General features: G+C 41.7%; 2 protein-coding genes across 2 annotated transcripts in view; one reads left to right on the top strand and one right to left on the bottom strand.

Annotated features, from left to right (window-relative positions):
* The window catches only part of Flo2 (flotillin-2), a 103,934-nt gene extending 87,126 nt beyond the window's left edge, over positions 1 to 16,808 (bottom strand). The window contains exon 1 of the mRNA XM_076205941.1: positions 16,413 to 16,808. Coding sequence (XP_076062056.1) covers positions 16,413 to 16,461 — 49 coding nt within the window. The 5' untranslated portion in view covers positions 16,462 to 16,808. The remainder of the gene's footprint in view (positions 1 to 16,412) is intronic.
* A 3,890-nt stretch (positions 16,809 to 20,698) lies between these two features.
* On the top strand, positions 20,699 to 21,580 carry LOC143037374 (putative LIM domain-containing serine/threonine-protein kinase DDB_G0287001). The gene has a single exon (XM_076205513.1). The coding sequence runs from the start codon at positions 20,699 to 20,701 to the stop codon at positions 21,578 to 21,580; it is 882 nt and encodes a 293-aa protein (XP_076061628.1).
* The last annotated feature ends 289 nt before the right edge of the window (positions 21,581 to 21,869 follow it).

Here is a 21,869-nt window from a genome sequence, read left to right as displayed (position 1 = left end):
ATTCTGAAAGAATACACATATCAACGGCCATATTTGTTCTCATTATTGTAGATAAAACACACGTAACGGTATTAAAAACAATGGACATACCATCATTCAAAGAAAGAAGGGACTTGACAGTAGTGTTCAGGTAATCTAGGGAACCAGACACGAAGTCCGAGGTCCCGGGAACAGCGAAGAGAAAAAATAAAATAAAATAAAAATAAACCATGCCAAGGAACAGTTTTCCATACAGATGCACCATCTCCCGCGTTCACGTGTGAACGGTTCCGTAGCATCTGAAAGCTTGAGGTCCGAGCGGGCAGCAGCCCCGGAAACCACAGAGAAAAGGAAAAGGAAAAAGAAAATCCTGGAAGTCTGGAAATTGATCCAGGCCGAACCAAAGCCACGAGCGAATTCAAAACTGAGCACATGACGCTTGGGCAAAGTGACAGGATCCCACGAGTATAGTTCCATTACCGTAAATTACAAATTAGGCAAGTAGTTAAACACACACAAAATAACAATGGTAACGGAAGCAAGAGCGGCAACAGGTGTGGCATTCGGTGATGATGATGATGATGATGATGATGATGATGATGATCACCATTACAAAAACAACTATAACAGTTCGAAAACAACATTATGTAACGATTCAATACCGGTATGTCGAGCGGATGGGACACCGAGGAAAGAAAGAGAGAAAGAGAGAGAAAGAGAGAGAAAAAGAGAGAGAGAGAGAGAGAGAGAGAGAGAGAGAGAGAGAGAGAGAGAGAGAGAGAGAGAGGAGAGAGAGAGAGAGAGAGAGAGAGAGAGAGAGAGAGAGAGAGAGAGAGAGAGAGAGAGAGAGGGGAGAGAGAGAGAGAGAGAGAGGAGAGAGAGAGAGAGAGAGAGAGAGAGAGAGAGAGAGAGAGAGAGAGAGAGAGAGAGAGAGAGAGAGAGAGAGAGAGAGAGAGAGAGAGAGAGAGAGAGAGAGAGAGAGAGAGAGAGAGAGAGAGAGAGAGAGAGAGAGAGAGAGAGAGAGAGAGAGAGAGAGAGAGAGAGAGAGAGAGAGAGAGAGAGAGAGAGAGAGAGAGAGAGAGAGAAGTTCAGAACAGTGTATTAGTTGTGCCGCGATGAGCTCCAACGGACACCAGTAATACACCCTCGTCTGTACTCGTGTACTGCACTGTAATTAGAAACCGCCCCAAGGTCACAGCGTCCCTTTTCGTCAACCATCTCCTACCCGAGGAGGAGGCGGGGGCGGAGGAGGAGGGTAGGGAGGAGGAGGGTAGGGAGGAGGAGGGTAGGGAGGAGGAGGAATGAGAGGAGGTTGGGGGAGGAGGAGGAGGGGGTATAAGAAGAGGAGGTTGGGGAGAAGTCTGATAAGGTTTAGGTTGTGAAAGGTGGAGACGAAGACGAAGAGGAAAGGGGAAGCGGAAGAGGAGGAAGAGGAGGAGGAGGAGGAGGAGGAGGAGGAGGAAGGGGTAGAGAAAAAGGAAGAGGAGGAGGATGGGGGAAGGGAAAGAGGAAGGGGCAGAGGATGGGGACGAGGATGAGGATGACGATAATAATAATAATTGTGATGATGATAATCATGAGAGAGAGGAGGAGGAGGACGAGAAGGAGGAGGAGGAAGAGGAGGAGGACAAGTAGGAGAAGCGGGGGCGACACGTTCTGATCAAAGAATCCCAGATAGGATTCAAACAGCGAGACCTCGCCAGCGACTGGCGCGAAGAGAAGAGAAGAGAAGAGAGAGAGAGAGAAAGCACACCACAGAGTGACTCGATCCCCAACACACGCACACACGAATCGAACGCACTTTGAATGACGTCAGCATGAGGGCGCCATCATGTGAGCGAATAATTTTATATTTATTATTACTATTATTATTAATAATAATAGTAATGTTCACGCCCCTCTCCCCCTTCCCAAATGCGACGTCAGCGCACCGATTTTTCATTAAGGTGTACATTCGCAGAGTGGTAACTTACTTGTGCTTTGACGCTCCTAGTAAGGCTTCCTTCAATCGGCTCCCCTTGCATGTGGCTTCGTGAGCGCGGCGAGCAGTGAAGCCAAGCAATAAGCCTAGACAGGAGAGAAAGAAAGAAAGAAAGAGAGAGAGAGAGAGAGAGAGAGAGAGAGAGAGAGAGAGAGAGAGAGAGAGAGAGAGAGAGAGAGAGAGAGAGAGAGAGAGAGAGAGAGAGAGAGAGAGACTAAGTCTACCCACTGGAGTTGCATAGCCTTTCGTGTACAGCTCAATATCAACCGATTCATCCCACACATAATCTACATTATTTTTTTATCTAATCCTGGCTAAAGTTGGACTATTCTATTCAGGAGCATGGACGTTGCAATAGGACATTGGCGACACACACTGTACACTGGGGGAGGCGGGGGGGGGGTGGCAGAAAGACGCAATTACGAGGGAGTTCAAAATGAGCTCCAAAATCTTACTGCCATGCTGACCATGGCAAATATTGAAAATATTCACGGCTCATCTGAATAACATTGTCTAACGACGGGAAAGGAGTGGGACTAGTCGACACGGGCTTAAAACTAAGCCCAAGACCTTGCAGGGCTTTCCCGACAAATGGGCTTACAATGTTCTACGAGGTAGACCAGATTTTGCACATTTATTGTATAATAAATTAATCAAATTAATTGCCTGCATCAGACTTGCGTAATATTTTTACTGCCTCCTTGTCATTTCAGCCATTCAGTTTTCGAAGTGAGGTAATTACGAGAAACAGTGGGAAGATATATATATATATATATCAACCACAATACACTTCATCTAAGCCATCAACATCGAGACTTGCGGAGGCCAGCATGCAGAAATTGAAACGTGGTACGGCCAAGGACCCGAACCAGTTATATATATATATATATATATATATATATATATATATATATATGTGTGTGTGTGTGTGTGTGTGTGTGTGTGTGTGTGTGTGTGTGTGTGTGTGTGTGTGTGTGTGTGTGTACCTAATTGTAGTATACAGGAATGGAGTAACACTTGTTGGGTCCAGTTTCCTATTCTATATATTTTTTTTATCACAGCCTCAATTCATGTACGGTTCCAACTTAATCTACGTCTTTGATTTCCAATTCTCATATTTAGATTTGATAACTGGAAATCAAGAATGCGTTTGTGCTGTATTAATATTCTTCATAAAAATAACTTCAATCATACGGAAACTATGGCCTATACTAAATACTAGTGACAACGAAAGGTAAATTGTGTAGGTCTTATATCTTCTAGAAACTGAGTATTGGTGTATATTGTAGACCAATAACCTCCAATATCCCCCTTACGAAGGAGCTAGCCGAACCACATTAAACACCATCACCAAAAGACTCGCACCTCGACTTCCTGAGTTAAACGCAGTGCAGAGAGGAACAGTTTCCCCACCGTATGGCCGCCCCAGACGAACATAATTATGGATTAATTTCTATATTCTTAAAACCTTCAAATTCTCGATATTTGTTTAAAAATTGTAGCGTGTACGAATATCTGCGTTCATACACTTAAGTTAGAATATCGGAAATCGGAAATATGATCATTCCGATACTCCGATTTTCCCCCCAAACTACAGCTAAGTTTAATAGGAATTTACCTGAACTACCCCATGGTGGGGAATGACGATAACGATTAATTATAAGAGTATTTCCCAGCACACAAGGTAAAATAATGTCTATATTCTGGCGGTACATTTTATTGTTTTTTATGCTTCCAAGATTTCAAAAATAAATTCATACATCCGTAAAATAAACCTCAAACATTTCTCAAAAATTTCTAACACAGTAAAAATAACAATTCAATAGAAATAGTAATAAAACAATTTAGAACATATAAAACGCTGATGTGAAGCAGATAAATTGTAATTCAATTATCCCATGACTGCAAGTACTGGGGATAATGGGCGGGGCGATGGAATTTCTTCAAAGACAAATCCACCACAGTAACGCTCCTCTACGGCCGGCAATGGCACTAAATCGATGTCGTTTTATGCATCCCTTCTGGGTGAAACCAGACGATTCGATTCAGCTGAGGGTAACCCCCTCACACACCAACAATCAAACCCTATCGATGAACCCATTCGCGGCCTCAAAGTCATCCTCCATTCGACCGAAAGCCATTTACATATTTCATTCACTTCAGTACCGAGCGATCTTGTCTAGTGACGCGGGGGGAAGGGAGGGGAGGGGGAGGGGGAGGGGTGAAGAGGCGAGGAAACTCTGGACAAAACAGTACATCACAACTCAAAGCCAACACACCCTGAGCGCTGCAAAGGCCACACCATCCAACAACCCGACCTGACCTTTGCACTGTGATGACGTCATCAAAACAAGCACATGCAAGACGCGCGCACCAAACTCTGGACTCGAAACTGAAGGACCAGGGTTCGACCCCCACCGGATACAGGTGACCGAGACTCGTTCCAGCTGCCCGAACACCTTGGGTAAAGGTGACGGACCGAGATGCAGCTAAGTGTCTCTTGGGGATGAGCGCTATGTCTAGTACGCTATTAATTATTCTAGCCAGGCAGTTTCATTCAGCAGAGAGGAACACCCTCCATACTTCGCAACAAAAGGGCTCACCTGGATCCCTTGATGTCAGGCTCGCCAACTACATTCAGTGTGGGGCTTACATAAGTCTTCACATTTGGCATATATACATACATACATAGTGTGTGTGTGTGTGTGTGTGTGTGTGTGCGTGTGTAACAAGAGAACCCTCCATATGGGGCAGCTGCAGGCATAACAGATAAACGTTCATTGCGGGTAATGCTGATACATAACCTCGCCTTCATCTCTTGGTTAAGCATATGCATACAGAGGCTTATGAACATGATGAGATATTCTATGCCAAGGCCGATTCTATATGGACGACCACTGTCCACCACTGGACACACTTATTGTTTTGGGCGACTTCAATGCGTTGAACCAAAATCACTAACACCCTCCTACTGAATTTTGCAAAAAAGTCCAGAAAGCTGAGGATTGGGGATTCCTGACTGCAGAGGCAAGATGTACAGGAATGCTGGAGGTGTGGCAAGGGAGATCAATCCCACCCTTGTTGGAGGATCTAACTGAACAGCAGGGTTCTTTGGGAACGATCAGACTTGTGGTTGCAACACTCCGGCTGCGTGTCAAGTCCAGGAGAATCCACCAGTAATTCCACTGCAGAAAACCAGGGACGGTGCGTGCGTTCAGAAACGGTCTCCAATCGATTCGAAATGTATGACGTACCTAACGACCCTGAAGAACTGCGAGGGACCTTCGAACGTGAAACACTGGAAGTTAGCGAGGAGTGCTTCTGGAAAGCGTGGAAGTCGAGGAATGGTGTGGCGCCGCGTGAGAAACTGGAGAATATGGAGACATAGCACCAGATGAGCTGGGGGGAATTGGACCCTAACACGGCAGTCTAGTGCTCAATTCAAGAGGGACTGAGAAAAACACGTCAGGGGAATCGTGGAGATGTCGAGAGCCATTTCAATGCAAATGACCTCTGACTTGCTCACCGAGCCCTGAAATAAATTCCGCCCCAAGTATGTGATCCAGGTGAGCAATGTTAGCACAGCTGATGGTCAAGTGGTGTCAGATCATATGGATGAGGGCAGATCCTGCCGGGCCAAACTATGAGCAATGCACAAGGCTAACCCTTCGAGCGACCAGCTTGTTTTTTTTTTATCATTTGAATAAAGTTGCCTGACATGAGCCACAATGTATGCAAAGCCATGAATAGCAGTGAAAATAAATAAATAAAAATAAGAGGTTAAAATTAACACGTGAATAAGCAAGTTCCTCACGGTGCCGACAACACTTCGGTCCTGAGATCCTATGACCCTTCTGGTACTCGACAGCACTATTTCACTTCGTCCACCGCCAAGCTATTCCATTCATTTCCGCAGCCTCCCCTCGGTAGAGAAGGGGGGGGGGTCCTTACAACCCATCCCAACAAGTATACTTAACCTCAAACGCATCCATTCGTGGTTTAAGACCTCAAACAAGAGTCAAGAGACGCACCCACCTCGCCAAGCCAGAGCGAGATAGTGTGGCTGCGAGTGAGGGAGGGGCGTGTGTGGTGTCCTACTAACATCAGAGTGGCGGTGCCAGTTTCTTGGCACGTACGTCGTGGCAGCAGCCGGGTCAACGACATCTCACTCGAACCAAGGGGACCCGCACCATAAAAGCCCACCTCCCTCGAGTACCCAAAGGTCGCCCTGTGCCTTAGGGCCCACACATTTCGCGGAGACTACTTCCGTTTCGTTGCTACCGATAGGGCTTACCCGCATAAGCCACCACCTTTGCCTCATGTACTAGGTTAACCAGTGCACGTGGGGCAGAAGGGAGGAAAGGAGGGAGAGAACAAGAAGACTCAAACGGTTATGGACAAATTGTTGAGTAAATATCAAATATACGAAGAAACAAATAAAACAAACAAATCAATCAACCCAATGCTCCGTTTACTCCTGCAAAGATTCCATGGAAACCGGTTCTGCCCGGATGTCGTTTGGCGAAATGATTTCGTGCTGAGGTCTGGAATGAACGACCGAAGGAAAACGGAATCCGGTGTTCAATATCTTTTGCACGATGATGCATTTGGGAATGTAATTGTGTATTAAGCGTAGGTTGCTGTAGAGGTTTGAGTAGAAAAACTGCCAAAGTTATTTTTATCTCCAATGTGATGGGTTGCGTTCGAGGGATGCGAGAGAAAAGTAGGTTTAAGGATGTTGTGTGCAGAACTGTTCCACTCATTCTCGTTTGCTGCTCTACGGGGAGGATTTTTATTTCCGGGAATAAGGTTCTAGGGGTATCTTAGTCCAGCCAGTTATTCTATTTCTATTACTATAACAAAATAAAACATCCTTTGGTACAGATATGGGAATTTTAAACATCAACAACAACAATAATAGCAATAATAATAAATAATGATAATAATAGAAACTACAACATTTGTAGGCTCAAGTTTTAATGACCCACAGCCATTAACCAGCAACATTCCTTGGTCATCCCCATACATCTCTGGTACAAACTTTAGTACTGTACTGTATTCGCGTGACTGTTTCTCTGCCACCGTCCACTAGGACGGAGCAGTTGCCAGTTGTCATTTCTTCCTACATGGAAAAAGTGTGTGTGTGTGTGTAATGCACCATGGTCTTGGATCAAGTGTTGGATTCGTGTGTGCGTGTGTGTGTATTCACCTTGGTCTTTGGTCTTTTTTTGGATCACGTGTTGGACTCGTGATCGACAGCTATTTCCCTCCCGGAAGAGAGCTCAGAGCTCGTATGACCGATCTATGGGTAATGCTATGACCTTTCACACACACACACACACACACACCCGTGTTTATGTGTGTGTGTGCGCGCGCGCATGTGACCCGTCGTCAATAACCAGCACTTCTATCCGTGGATAGAACAAGACGCCTCCAACTGACACCATCTTCAACCAGCTTCTCCATTCTCTCCATCAAGCATCTTTACGTAGGGCCTTACGACGTACCTAATCATATACGCCGCCGGCTTCTTGGCCTTGTACCCCCCATCCCTTCCTTGGTCATCTTATGAATAGAACGGTCCGGCCCGGCTCCCAGAATGTAAACTCAGACATCATGTCTAGAGGTTCTTTTGGCGTCTCTTACGTCACTGCGACCACTTCAATCACATACCTCTTCCTTTTATCGGACTCGGGGTTAAATATGGGAGCCACAATTCCTCTTTAGCATGTTGTTTTCAAACATAAGATTTTTATTCTTTAAATAACTAATTTGATTCCATGTTTCTACCCTATAATCCTGCTGAGTATTTTGCTGTTGAAGAAGTTATTGGGGACATTGAGGTCCCAATTCAGCGTTCGATCTGAATAGTGATGTTACATGTCGTCTCTTACCTCAATTATAGAAAAAAGTCAATCCTCTTCATGCAAAGACACCATCTCGTTCCCAGCCTGGTGTGATCCTTTTTATTGATATATTTATTCACTATTATTATATGTATGTGTATATATACGTATATATATATATATTATATATATATATATACATACACTTTTTTTTTTTTTTTACGTTCACTGCGAATTGTCAAGCATGGTCTTGCGTAGGTCAGTACGGCGAATAAGATTCTTCAGTGTTACGCACCAACCCTTGACTGTTGCACAAGCCAAGACCAGGGCGAGCAGGCAAATTGTCCTCACCTCCTGAACTCTGAAGAGGGAACGGACATTTTTATGTGACATTTACCCTCCCTCTCAACGTCGCCTGGGTGATGATAATGACAAACATCTGAATAGTGCCTGAATTAAGTACCACCATTCAGAAAAAAAATTAAAAACGAATACAACTGTCTTGTATATAAAGGTTATAAAAATTAGTACAGGTATGACGAGTGGTGAGCTAGTTTCCAGTAGATGTCGATTGTCATTCAGAGATGAACTCGTTTATGGTAACGGTTGGTGTTGGTGAGTCGGCACGAGGGTAAGTTTGAGCCCAAAACATTGCAATGCACACTATTCACATCAACCACAATAATAAAACAAATATAGCACCATCTTGTATGAAAATGGGAATAACGAAATTGAAACCTCAATGTATACCTTGCATACTTGGGATTATTTGAAAGTATTTGAAAAAAAAAAATCGTTCTGGAGAAGTGTTCCCTAGAATCTCGGCACCAGCCGTTATAAAAGTATTGGGCATCGCTAATAAAAACAAAATAATAATTGACTCAATTAGTGATAGAAGTTGTGGAAAAAACTGATATTCAAAACATTTCTCATGCAAGTTTCAAAAACAATAAATGCAAATTGGCTACATCAGATATCAGGCTGTTATCCCTTCACATGCTATTTTTGACCTTATTTTTACGCAAACAGAATAAAATAAGTATCATTCACTGAAAAGGCGAACTTAGACAAAGCTCGCCCACATTTACACAAGCCAGGTCAGTCGAATCCACATGTTGCTTCGAACCTTTCGTGCATTCTAAAACATGTTAATGAAAATTCTCAATACTTTTTCTTTTTACCTTACCATAAACAGTATATATGCACATGCATTTATATGACCGACATAAATTTAAATATACAATTACTGAGGCACCCTCCACATTTTTGCTTGTTCAACTGAGGACGATAGAGAATACGAGTTTACAAATCTAGCAAATTCATCAGATTTGATGTTTCTGTGTGACTACACAACAATTTCTAGATAATTACATTCTATAGCAATCTTTAGAAACAAGTAAGGCTCAGATACAATTACATCAATTGATTCTAGGTGTACAATACAATTTGATTAACTATGATATATATCGGGTACGACATATTCACTGTACTGTGTCCTGGTATAATAATTACCTACATAACTACATTTTAGTTTTAGTTTGACTCACCACATTAGGATTTCATTGGGGATGAAACAGTGCTTCTATTTTTAGGGACAATATTATGCTGAAGAGGTAAAATCATAGGTGGTAAAGGGAAGCTAAGAGGGCAGTAAGACACAAAGGATAGGAAAAGCTAAAAATTATCAGTATCTTTTTTTTAGTGCAGATTAGTTTCAATTAATAAAAGAATTATGCATGACTGTTCCAGAAGGGAAGCCAGTAAGCCACTAAAACAAAATACACAAAACTTAGTAGGCCAATTCTCCACAAACACCTTAATTGTAGTTTGCTCTGAATATTCTGGGTGTGTGTCTACCCTGGTGATTCTGTTTTAAATGTCATTCGCATGATGTAGTCTGAGCACACATTACAAAGGCACCTTGATTTCAGCTAAGTGGCACACAACATTAGCTCATCACTACTTATTCATATTGCTCAGCAGATGTGCATCTGCTCATGATCATATGTGTGCACAGCTGTGTTGGGTATGGGTACTTCAGTACTGGTGCATCTGTGCTTGTCCTCCCTTTTTGCTTACACATGTTGTAAATGCATATTTCCTTTTATTTTCTACAGATGCTATACAAATATCTCCTTATGGTCCAAGCCTCTCATTACTTGAGTGGCAATTTGTTCCCTTATTATTCCATTGAAGCAACACTTCTTGACATAAATATTGCTTTCATGATTGCAACTTGTTTAAAACCACACCCTTGTGCTTCACACCCAGCAAAAACTGTCAGAAATATCAACTTTGCAGGGAGATCAATAGAGAAAAACTGAATAAATTCCAGCATCAACTGACAACATGTTTTGGTACATTTGATGTATTAATATGCAGTTTGTACTTCACCCTTAGTATTCTGGGGAGAGGAGGAGGAAAAAAAAAAAAAAAAAAAAAAAAAAAAACACCAACTATGATTTCTGGCAGACCTGAATGGTGCAAGAATTTAAATCACATCTAAAGATAGAAGTACATACATACATATACCAAGGCTTTTTCCCCTTACAAGGGGGGTAGCCAAAAAGGAAATGGCATAAAATCATTCCCACCCATTCCATCCCTGAATACACTCCACACCCCTCCACCCTCCCTCTTATCTTAGCACCTCCTGAAAGACGGGTCATCCCTGCACCTTGTCCACTGCCCTGGGTCAGAAGCAGTGTCGCAAGACACAGCACATCCACAGCAAGGCCGCTTCATTAAATCGGCGACCTCCCCTCTCCGTCCCCCCATTGCATAAAATGAGAGGACGGGGAGAAATCCCTTCGGGCTGCGTCAAATTTTGCTCACACATACTACCTCACCCCCCCTCCACCCGCCCAGTCCACCTCATGCTATCCCAACCTCATCCATATACAACCATTCTCCATTCACCCCTGTCTTCTGTCCTCTCCCGTCCTTCCTCAACAGACATTCCCCTCTTCCCCAAAGATAGAAGTACAAGGTTTAATGATGTAAACTTTAAGGTACTCAATTTTCGAAATGACACAGAACTGAAAACCCCAAAATACTATGGTGGCACTCAGGAGATAGTGAAGATAAAGAGTCTACACAACAGTCTCCCAGAAATACATTGACAAGATAACAAATGTTCCAAACCAACTTACTAGCTGGATACTCTGCACTTTTCAGTGTATGAATCCTAATCACCCGATAACACTCTAGAAGTCACTTGTGTTTCCCACACTAGCTCTATAATACTGAATATATTAAGCCAAACCAGTCTACATAGGGATGCTGAGCCACAACAATGGCCAAGACTACTGGGGAAAGCTGAAAACATTGCAAATGTACCCATTAAAGCTACACCAAAAACAATATTCCATAATATATTCACTGAAGATACCAGCAGGCCTAGCACCCAACCAGACAACATCAGAATTGGGCATAGGAGTTCAATATCATCTTCATTTTAGTTGAAGATGTATAAGGGAAAGGATTGGATGGTACCTCACAGCAAACCAAATACCCTTATGCAAACAGCTTCATGTACAAAAGACCAAAACTCCTCAAATCCTTAATAAGAGATGATTAGTACCCGACGAAGTGAGAAATGGACCTTCATGAGCCATCTTCAAGGCAACCAAGATGAACCCTGTATTCAATACACACATGTTATTAGGGCAGCTAGCAACACTAGCCTCCCCAACCATTTGAACTACTTCATGCAAGAACAATAGACTCCAAGTAGAACATGATAACTCTTAGAAGGCTGCACGAATTATATCAGACGGTCCCTACTCCATGTCTAACCCTTAAGACCTGGAGGTACATGACACACTGGGTCCTAAGATCTCTGTTGATGTAGACTGTACTTCCAACACTTTTTTACATAAGGAAAGATGATGTCCAGTGACTACTCCACTACTACCCTCCTACTACTATAAACTGGTGACTTAGAAAGTCCCATACTAACACAACAGTTGAATATTTCATCTTATGAAGTACACAGAAAGTGTTCATGGGTTTTGAGTGCTTAGTGCAATGGTCAATCAATCCTTCGCCAAAGAGGGAATGAGTACACTGCAGAAAATTACAACAAAGAAATAAAAATTATCTTTGGGAGGAATAGTAGGTTTAGCAGCAAGACACAATCCAAATCTAAAGAAAGATCAGGAAACAGATGCAGTTCACAGTGTCAGCAGTTAAGAGTACAGTGGTAATTGATATGGAAGACTGCAGATTCAGCAACATGTGATAAATGTGGAGAGCTAACTTAGCATGATGTGGTAAACTGTGATTTTTGTGACATAGTACCATTGCAAAAAATAATTTTTGCCAATACAAAATATAAGAGTACAATATACAGTAACAATATTACCTATAAATTTAAACAAGGTTCCAGTAGTAAAAAACAGACCCTCAGTCATAATGAAAGATTACAACTCATTGGAAGATAAGAGATAAGACAATCAAGGCATGTGATGAATGACTGTTAGGGCAAGTAACAGTCTGCTGGGAAATAGAGAGGAGTGTGGGATTTGAACCCACAACTAAGCCAATGTGAGACCAGAATGCTTCAGGTTACACTACGAGCACATGGCTTATACAAAGAGCAAAATATATATAGTACCCAAGGATGATAACATAATGAACGGAGTCCTTTTGAAGAACAGATGGTTAGCAGATATAATAAAAAACAAAAATAATCTTAAACTTAGACTAGAATTGAAACTAAAATTAATGATGAACATTATATATTCAGATACACTTAAACTATTATGAAATCAATACATGACAAAATATCCTAAATGCACTATGTGGAAGAAACAAAATATCTTATGCTTACAGGAAAATCAACAAGAAAATAAACATATTAAAATCTGTACCAAACACAGAACTTGTTTGGTGCATAGAAACTCAAATTGTAATTTACAAACAGCTCTTAGGAACTACACTTGACTATGCCTCCACAGCATAGTTCCCTACAATCAAGAAAACATAACACCCTATGAATGACATATAATAAAATTTTATGAACAATGATATTCACCAAAACCTCTCCCAACAGTACATCTACACATAGAAACCAGTCTTCCCCACAGACAAAAAATAACAGGCACACAGTGAACTATGCAAGACCCATCAACCCTACCCATAAAAAAGTATATATATATATTATATAACAATAATAAATGCAGTATATTACCCAAACATCTACAACAACCTACCACTTGCACCATGTACCACACCCATACAAAAACATGTTCACATTAAGTTCATAAAAGTACTTCAAAACAAATTACCAAATTCCCCATTTCACCAAAATTCCTCGGACATCGCCTTTACAAAGAAATTCCTCCCATGAGAAAGGACCACACTGCTACGACTATATTCATGTCACCATCCATGTTTAAAACAATATCAACACAGAATAGGCTTTGCCACAGAACACCTCATCCTACATTGTCCCACTGTAGCTTTACTCAGTCAACAACAATCTCTTCTTTAAGTGACTTACAGATCAATGCAATGGCTAATGTTAACTGGTAGCCTGGGTCTCTTGCATGAGAGACTCAGGTCAACTGATTGAGTGATCCAATGATAAAGCTGTCAGTGTTTTCAGCAATAATGCTACAAAATTAATTACAGAAAATGTATTAACTGTAGGCACAATCATAAGCAGTCTGAATTTAGAACAAAGGAAAATGCATAAAATGCTCAACCAGACAAGATAATATCAAACAATCAATTGTTACCTCAAGTTTCACTAAATGGAAAAATTGCAGATCCACATTGGCTGGCAATGGTCCTCAGAACCTAACACAGATCTCTCTGGGAAGATACTTTGGGATGATGTCTGTATTGTATCAGTGTATTTACCTAAATGTAGTATAGAGGAAAAGGAGCATCACCTATTAGGTCCCACCTTCTATTATCTAGTTATGTATCCTACCTAGCCTCAAATTTATGTATGGTTCCAACCTAATCTATATCCTTGATTTACAATTATCACATTTAGATTTGAACTTGCTATTCCAGGTATCTATGTATTTATATGGAAAACTATTTCTTCATAGCCTTTAATATTGTGGACTTCTTAATTTGATCCCATGACCTCTTAAAGCTCTCCAATCTTTAATCAGATCTCTTCTATCAATGCCATCTACCCCCTTTATTGACCTGAATACTATAATCATATCTCTTTCTCTTCAACCTTTCAAAGTTGGTAGACCCAGTACTTTTAGTCTTTCCTCAAATGGTTTACCTGACCTGGGGACCAGTTTGATTGCTGCTCTTTGTATTCTCTCAATCTTGCTTATATCCTTCACTCTGTGTGGGGACCATACTACAGATGCACATTCCAGTCTTGGATGGATTAGGGTTTCAAAGAGTTTTTTCATCATCTCTTCATCCATATAGTGAACCACTACTTTGATCTTCTGCAGTAATCTCTCCCACAACCTTGCTGATATGTCTATCAAGTGATATATATTTTTTTTCATCAACACTCCCAAATATTTCTCCTCTTCTGTTTATAATAGGTTCGGTTCTCAAGGAGTAGTTTAAGGATGGTCTTTTGCCACCACTGCCCATTTCCAGTACATTGCATTTTTTTATATTAAACTTCCTTTCCCATTCTTGGCTCCATGCAGAAATAATGTCTAGATCTTTTTGCTATAGTCTACCATCCTCATTTTTTACTCTTCCCATGATTTTTGCATTGTCTGCAAACATGTTCACATAGCTTGTTGTTCCTTCCATCATGTCATTGACAGAACAACAAACATTATTGGTGCAAGCACTAAACCTTGTGGCACTCCACTCATTACTGCTCTCCAGCTTGACATCTTGTCCTTTACTACTGTCCTCATGTATCTTTCCTTAAAAAAGTCTTAAATCAATTCTAGTAGTTTGTCTCTCAGTCCTTCAACCTGCTCCAATTTCCATGTAAGTGGACTGGGAGATACTTTATCAAATGCCTACTCTAGGTCAAGGTACACACAGTCCAACCACCTTTCTCTTGCATTGCATCAATCACTCTTGACCATTTCTATGACACTGGCTGAAAGTTGTATGGAGAGGAGAGCAAAAATGTAAGAAATACAGCTGAAGTTTATTTTTTTAAGGAATACACAAGATATCTTAGGCCCAGTTTAGAGACTGGATATCAACCCCTCAGCCTCGCCTCCTCATGGAGGTGAAGGGGTTGACAGGGTTTGAAAATGGGCAGTTTGACTGTCCATCTTGCAGGACCACCACATTGGTTTTTGATATCAAACACAAGGTAAATATCAGCTGCCCCGCTGAGACCAAGAAAGAGATGGATAGGGTGAAGGAAGGCTTGAGTAAAAGATGAATGTTTGATGACCACAGGAGGGTGAAGGCAAATGTGAGGGATTTTTCCTTGTCCTTCTCTGTAGTACTTATGAGTAGATATGGGGCGGGTCACCATGTAATGAGGTGATGGGGGTAAGTCAATTTCAGCTGTTGGGCTCTGCTTTGGAGGTGCTGTGTATGCTTACACTGCTTACGACCTAGGAAGTGGGCGGGGTGCAGTGATGACTCTTTATCTATAAGGAGCTAAGATAAACAGGTAAAAGGTGAGTGCATTCCTTATAAGGGGTAAAAAAGGTCTTAAGGTATTTTGAATACATGCTTTCTAAAGTTTATTGTACCTAAACATAATGTACACAGTTTTCCCAGTCTTCGTACACAGGATCCACTTATCAATCTTAAAGAAACCCACAACCAATAGTGAATAACTACTAGTGATGGCCCTACAAAATGGACAGCACAGAGAATAATCCCCCTGATGTCCATTTTCAAAACATGTCAACCCCCTGAACTCCATCAGGCAGTACAACCCGAGGGACTGCCATTTGATCTCTCAACTTCAACTATATTTCAGCCACTTTAACATTCAGTGACAGCTCCAACCAGTTTCTTCTTGGTGAAATCTACAGAGGAACTATGACCAATGCCAGCCACTATGGGTTTGTGGGTTTCCAGTCAGCAAAAATCAAGGGAGCAATTGATAACATTAAAGAATTCATATAACATAAATAAAAACCAATTAAAGTAATAAGCATGTGATAACATAATGACAACTTGTCAAGACATCCTCAAATGCACTCGTATGTATATCACATGAGAACTAAATTAATAAGAGATTCCTAATAGGCTACGATATATTGGAATAATTCCTGCAACAATGTACATATACTAACTGTAATATAGTTTTATATATAATTAAAGTCTTCCTCAAAACCCCACGCACTTCTAATTATATATTTAAACGGACAAAACCAACGAAGCTAAAGTTTACATGGACCGATATCATAACAAACAAGGCCACTTCTCTTTATTAGCTATTAGGAATTAACTTTCAAATCTACTCGAAGGTCTTGCATCATGTAGCGTTTTTCCGTTCTTGTCAAAGCTTTCCTGAAAATCACAAGCTACGCAATCGCAATTGTACATCTACTAAACAAAAAACTATATAATTTTAAGTGATATTATTTTCAAATACTCTCTGCGAGCGGGGTATTTATTGTAATAATGACATATTCGAAACGATGATACAACTCAGTACAAACTTGCCTCTGGAGAACACTTACCAGACACGACAAGAGCTTCATTCGGTCCAACGGTGTGTATATTCCCCATTTTTGAAGATCTTGCAAATAATCAACGAAGAATTAATGGTTTAAGTTCCTTGGAGTAAGTCACAACGCCACTGACCCTTTACACACTAGTGACAGCAGACAACATAAACATGACGCTTCTGCTATAGAGCGCGCCAACACTTCATTATTTTCTTATTTAAATATTTTGTTTGCGTCTAAACTTTAGGGGAAACGGGAGATGTTTGGATATTAATGGTAACTAAATACAAGAAACTTACATCACCCAACACACGGTTTTATTACGAAAAATCGAGGATAACTTTGGCCCTACACGGCTGTACCTCCGCTCACGCCAAGCGTTCTCACTAAACTACGAGTGGGTGAGTCGGTGAGACGGGAGAGCGGGGATACAACAAACACCAACTGAAACACTGTATCGAATCCTTCGACACCGTGTTACAAACCATCAATGAATCATTGAACACAGACTTGTTGTGCATAATGTATATATACGATATATGTACATAAATATTTATTGCATAAAATGGAGTTGGAAATATCCTACAAAAAGTGTTAAATTCAGTGTATACTGTATACGTGCTATGTGAAGTTGGAGTTCTCTCATTAGATAACAGCCGAACGGACGACATAGTGTAGTCATTCTAACTTGCTTATTTTCACAGATAAACCATTCGTGTATAATGAACGTCCTACATATAAAGCATTCTCAGTTGTACTGTATATATGTTACTGTACTTTCCCATAGTTACCAAATCAAAACAGTAGTTTGTGAGGTCCATTAGCTGCTGCTCCCAGCGACTGAAGACAATCCAGGCCGAGAGCTTCACCTGTGCAAGCTCCACTCTTCAACTGTCTTCCAAGAAAGATAAGAGATCTAACGGGAGTCAGCACAGAGGCTTTCAAGAGGAGGCTAGACAGATTCCTGGACAATATCCCAGATGAGCCCTCAATCCCGTATAGCCCAACCTCACTAGGAGCGGCAGCGCACTCGATCGCAGACCAGTTAGTTCATACGTGGGCCGGGTAAAGATTTGGGAGTGGTGTGTCCCCAAACTGGCCATGGTGCATCCGTTATTATCGTTATCGTACAAAACTTACGAATAGACAGAAATCAATATGAAATGCTATGCTCAATCCTCAGAAAATTAAACTAGTCGCTCATCTTGGCTGAGATGTCTCTTGTTGCCAGATAATACAATTCGTCATGCATTTTTGTAGTTTTCGAAAGATGAGCTGCGTGTCCTCTTATTATTGGTAGAACTAATTGAACCAATGCCAGGCATTTTATGTAGCATTAGCTTCTTTGGCAAATGCTCCATTCATTCATGCTATGAAAAGTATCCAAAACAGTTGCACTTCAAATGTTGAGTTTATCTTTCTTCCTTCCACAAGTATCTCACCAGATAGTCTGTAAATAGTTACACGGGTGTTTGATAAAGCGACCCAGTTTACTAAGAAATCACACCTGTCTAAGGCCATAGACGAACGATAAATTTGAAAATATACTGAGCATAGAGAAGCTTGGCAAATGCGCTCAACGCGAAACATGACAAAGAAATTATATTTGAATTGACACTCAGATGTAGGGGTAAACAATAGTAGGATGTAATGATTAATGAAATGATACAAAGGTTGAGTTAAGATACGCCCATATAAATGTTCATCCTTGTTTTGAACAAGAGTGAAGAGGAATTTGACAGCTTCCGATAGTAGAACACCCCAAGTTGATATAGAAAACGAGGGGAAATGGACTTATGACCACAAGTTTTGCAGCAAGGGCCTAAGGTAAACATTGGCCAAAAAACGAAGGCATAGAAACCACTCCCACCCGTTCCATCCTTTACATACTCCACTCCTCTCTACTCTCTTCCCTTCCTCTTTTCTTGGCACCTCCTGGATGACGGGTCATCCCTGCATCTTGTCCACTGCCCTGGGTCAGAAGCAGTGTCGCAAGACACAGCACATCCACAGCAAGGCAGCTTCATTAAATTGGCGACCACCCCCTCTTCGTCCCCTCATACCGTATACACAAAACGATTTTTTTCTCTCTTTCAAAAGCACCTTCATTAAAGAGTGGACATGTTAGAGATCTGCTTGGTCAAACGACGTTTCAAGGAGTCATGTCTTGAAAAAATAATCATAAACAAAAGAGGGAAAATAAAGATAAACCTTATGTACACACACATACACTCATACATGTGTGTGTGTGTGTACATATATATATATATATATATATATATATATATATACTTCATAAACAAAGAGAAGTGTCACGTAGTATATTTCATAAGGTTTGTTGTAAATATCTTTATTTTTCCAGTTTTAAGAGCTCTCGTTGACGTCATCCGTGTATGGGCGGGGCTACAGGGGCGGAGTCCTACATGAGCGTTTGCACCACATAGAAAGAGACTCAATATCATCATCTGAACTCTGTGAAGTTGGTTGCATGAACCTGATTTCCTTTAATAATGAGTCCTTTGCATAGCCTAATCACAAGCTAAGCTACCCTGTGTAAAGCTCTACTGAATTTTATTACGTTACCATCAATCATTCTAAGTGATTTATGGTACCGACCAGAGGCTGTTGCCTATGTACTGAAGGCCGCGGATATTCTGCAAGAGAGACCAGGGGTAATGAATCATTCAATTAATCAAAATCCCTATTCCACTGGATCTTCCACTTCCTTTACCTCCAAAGTAGAACAGATGGTGACTGTCTTGTAGCTGCTTGAATTTTCTTCCTCCTTTCGGACTTCACTCAGTCCCACGATATCCCAGCTGATGTTCTCCAGTTCTTCCATCAAACTCTCCAACTCGTGGTCTTTAGGGAGGGTTCTTACGTTGTAAACATATATGTACTCTCAACTTGTTCAGATTGTTTAATGTCCAAGACTTAGATCTATTTAGACAGCGCTTGCACTCAGTCACACACTGCCTGTAAACACAGTAGGCATTGCGGTTGGAGACTAAAGCCCCGTCCCGCGCAGACTTAGGGATCGTAACGAGGTCTTAGTCAAAGTTGTCACGCCTCGGGAAAGGTATCCACTGGACGGGAGGACGGCGGGAATATCAGGACAGGTCGTGGCGGGTTTAGGGAAATTTTGAGCTCGCACGGAGCTCAAAAAATGAGTCTCCGACCGGTCAGGTAGGAAATTTGGACGGGACGATTATGGGACGCATTCGCCGTCTTGCGACAACCATTATGCGCAGGGCGTGGCACCGTCCCCGACTGGTCGGCGTCAGACGGCGCTCTAAATTAGGTCGGCGTCGTGCATAAACCGAGATACATAATGCGGCGTTATGGGGAGACCGAGGTACGTAATGCGGGGTCATGCGGCGATCATGCCACATGACCCAACATCTTCGTTTCCATGGACATAACTATTGTAGTCATTCAGATACTCAAGCCTGTCCACCAACGTCAAGGTGTCAGCTCATATATATATATACATATATATATGTATATATATATATATATATATATATACACATATATATGTATATACATATATATTATTTATTTCTCATTTATTTATCTATTTCATTCACTTACCTACTTATCTATTCATGTAACTGTTTAAGAAATTTACTTTCAATATTCAACCAATATTTGTGACCAAAACCTAAGCTTAGTGTAGTTACCCTAACCAACTCCATTTTCCCTCCTTTCTCACCTCCACAATATCTTCAGGATCTTTCACTCCAGTCTACTTTCTTGTCCAATTTGCCCTCTTCCTGTTTTCTAAGGCCATTCCCAGTACAGATCTCCTCATTCCATTGCCTTCTACTGTATTAAAGTTACTTGGTGGTAGCCAGAGTAGACATATAATTCGAATATAGACACCAAGGGCTAACCACTGTAGTTTTAATCCTCTGGTGTCTACAAAGATTTTCTTTGAATAAAATCGCCTGGCGGCAACAAGAATTAACAAGAATTTAATATAGATGCTCAAAGGATAATTCATATGTTGCAGGATCACTTTTTTGTCGATTATTATTTTTTTTTTTATAGATTTATAAACGCCTGTGGGCAGTGAAAACGAATATAAATTTCTCACAAAGACGCCAAAAAGTTTAAGAAGTTTGGACCTGTAGATGCGTCATTGTTATATTTATACAAATGACACATATAACGTTCTCCTAAATGAACATACACACTGAGTGAACAAATAACACAAATCTAAGATTCGACATATTGGCCATCTCGAAAATGTACCTTTTCCGTGCGAGACTCGAAGTTTGTCTAGAGTTTCGGAAATGATCGTGACAAGCTCGCTTGTCATTCACTCTAGCGACCTCTTGCGCCTGGTGGAGACTGGAGAGAGGCTCGGCGAAGGCGGCTTCGCCGTGGCCTTTGCAGGGCTCCTGAAGGGCCAGCCAGTATGCGTCAAGGCATACAAGGAGAGAACTCACGCCCTGAAGGACATGCAGCGAGAGGTAAGAATGCTCGGTCTTCTTGGAGGCCTTGCTGGAGTTCCTCGCTTGCTTCGCGTCTGCCCTGCGCCCCTCGCTATTGTGACGTCCTTCGACGGTCGTCACACTCTCGAGGAAAAGCTCCTGGAGGAGTCAGTGCCCTTGAGAGACATTGATGCGGTCGACGTGCTCTCTCAGGTCGCTAGCACCTTGAGAAGACTTCAAGCACGACACCTGTCCCACAACGATCTCAAGTGCGACAACATCGTGCTGCGGCAAGAGGGGAGCCGCTACGTCGCAACCGTTATCGACTTCGGCCTCGCCTGCCCTATAGGAATCGCACCCTACGCACCCTCTGACAAAAGGAGGAGCCCCCATTTGGCACCAGAGATCGCCCGGGGTTCCTTCGCCACCTTCAGATCAGATGTTTACTCTATGGGTCACGTCATCGAGCGCGTTCTCTCCCGCGTCTCTGTGACCTCCTCCGCGGTCCACCTCGACCTGGTCGCCCTTGTCGCCGCCGCCAGGAGACCCAACCCAGAGGACAGGATCCACATGCGCACCCTGGTGGCTAACTTGAAATACATTTCTCATGAACTGTCTACAAGTCGTCTTCAGAGGACCGTAAGATTCTTCTTCAAACTGCTGGCAAAAGTGCGAAGCGTTATCGGAAACTTCTTCGTCACTTGGAGCAAGATCTTCACTTGGAGGACTATTTTGGGCTGATGTGCGACGGCCATTTTATACGTCTTAATCAAGGAACTACAGGCAGGAATTAACGAGGTTCTTTTTTTCTCTTCTTCTTCACCTCTCTACATAGGAATGAGGCAAAACCGACAAATGATGACGCTTGAAGATGTACAGACTTATTGAGGGCTTTTTTGGTCAAGGCTTGTTTTGTATTTTAGTCAAGGGCGACTTCAATAACACCTGTTCCTCAAAAAAGAAAAAAGAAGAAAAAACAACAACAACAAATCTACTTATTAAGGGCTATTTTTTCAAGACCTTGTATTTC

Source organism: Oratosquilla oratoria, chromosome 22 (genome assembly GCF_046742065.1).
Source record: "Oratosquilla oratoria isolate Oo_2021 chromosome 22, ASM4674206v1, whole genome shotgun sequence".
Classification (NCBI taxonomy): domain Eukaryota; kingdom Metazoa; phylum Arthropoda; class Malacostraca; order Stomatopoda; family Squillidae; genus Oratosquilla; species Oratosquilla oratoria.
Note: the sequence above shows the minus strand (reverse complement) of the source record. Positions and strands in the feature narration are given on the sequence as shown.

What these genes read in the sequence shown, in the direction of transcription:
- LOC143037374 (XM_076205513.1), top strand. Translation starts at nt 20,699, where the DNA reads ATGATCGTGACAAGCTCGCTTGTCATTCACTCTAGCGACCTCTTGCGC.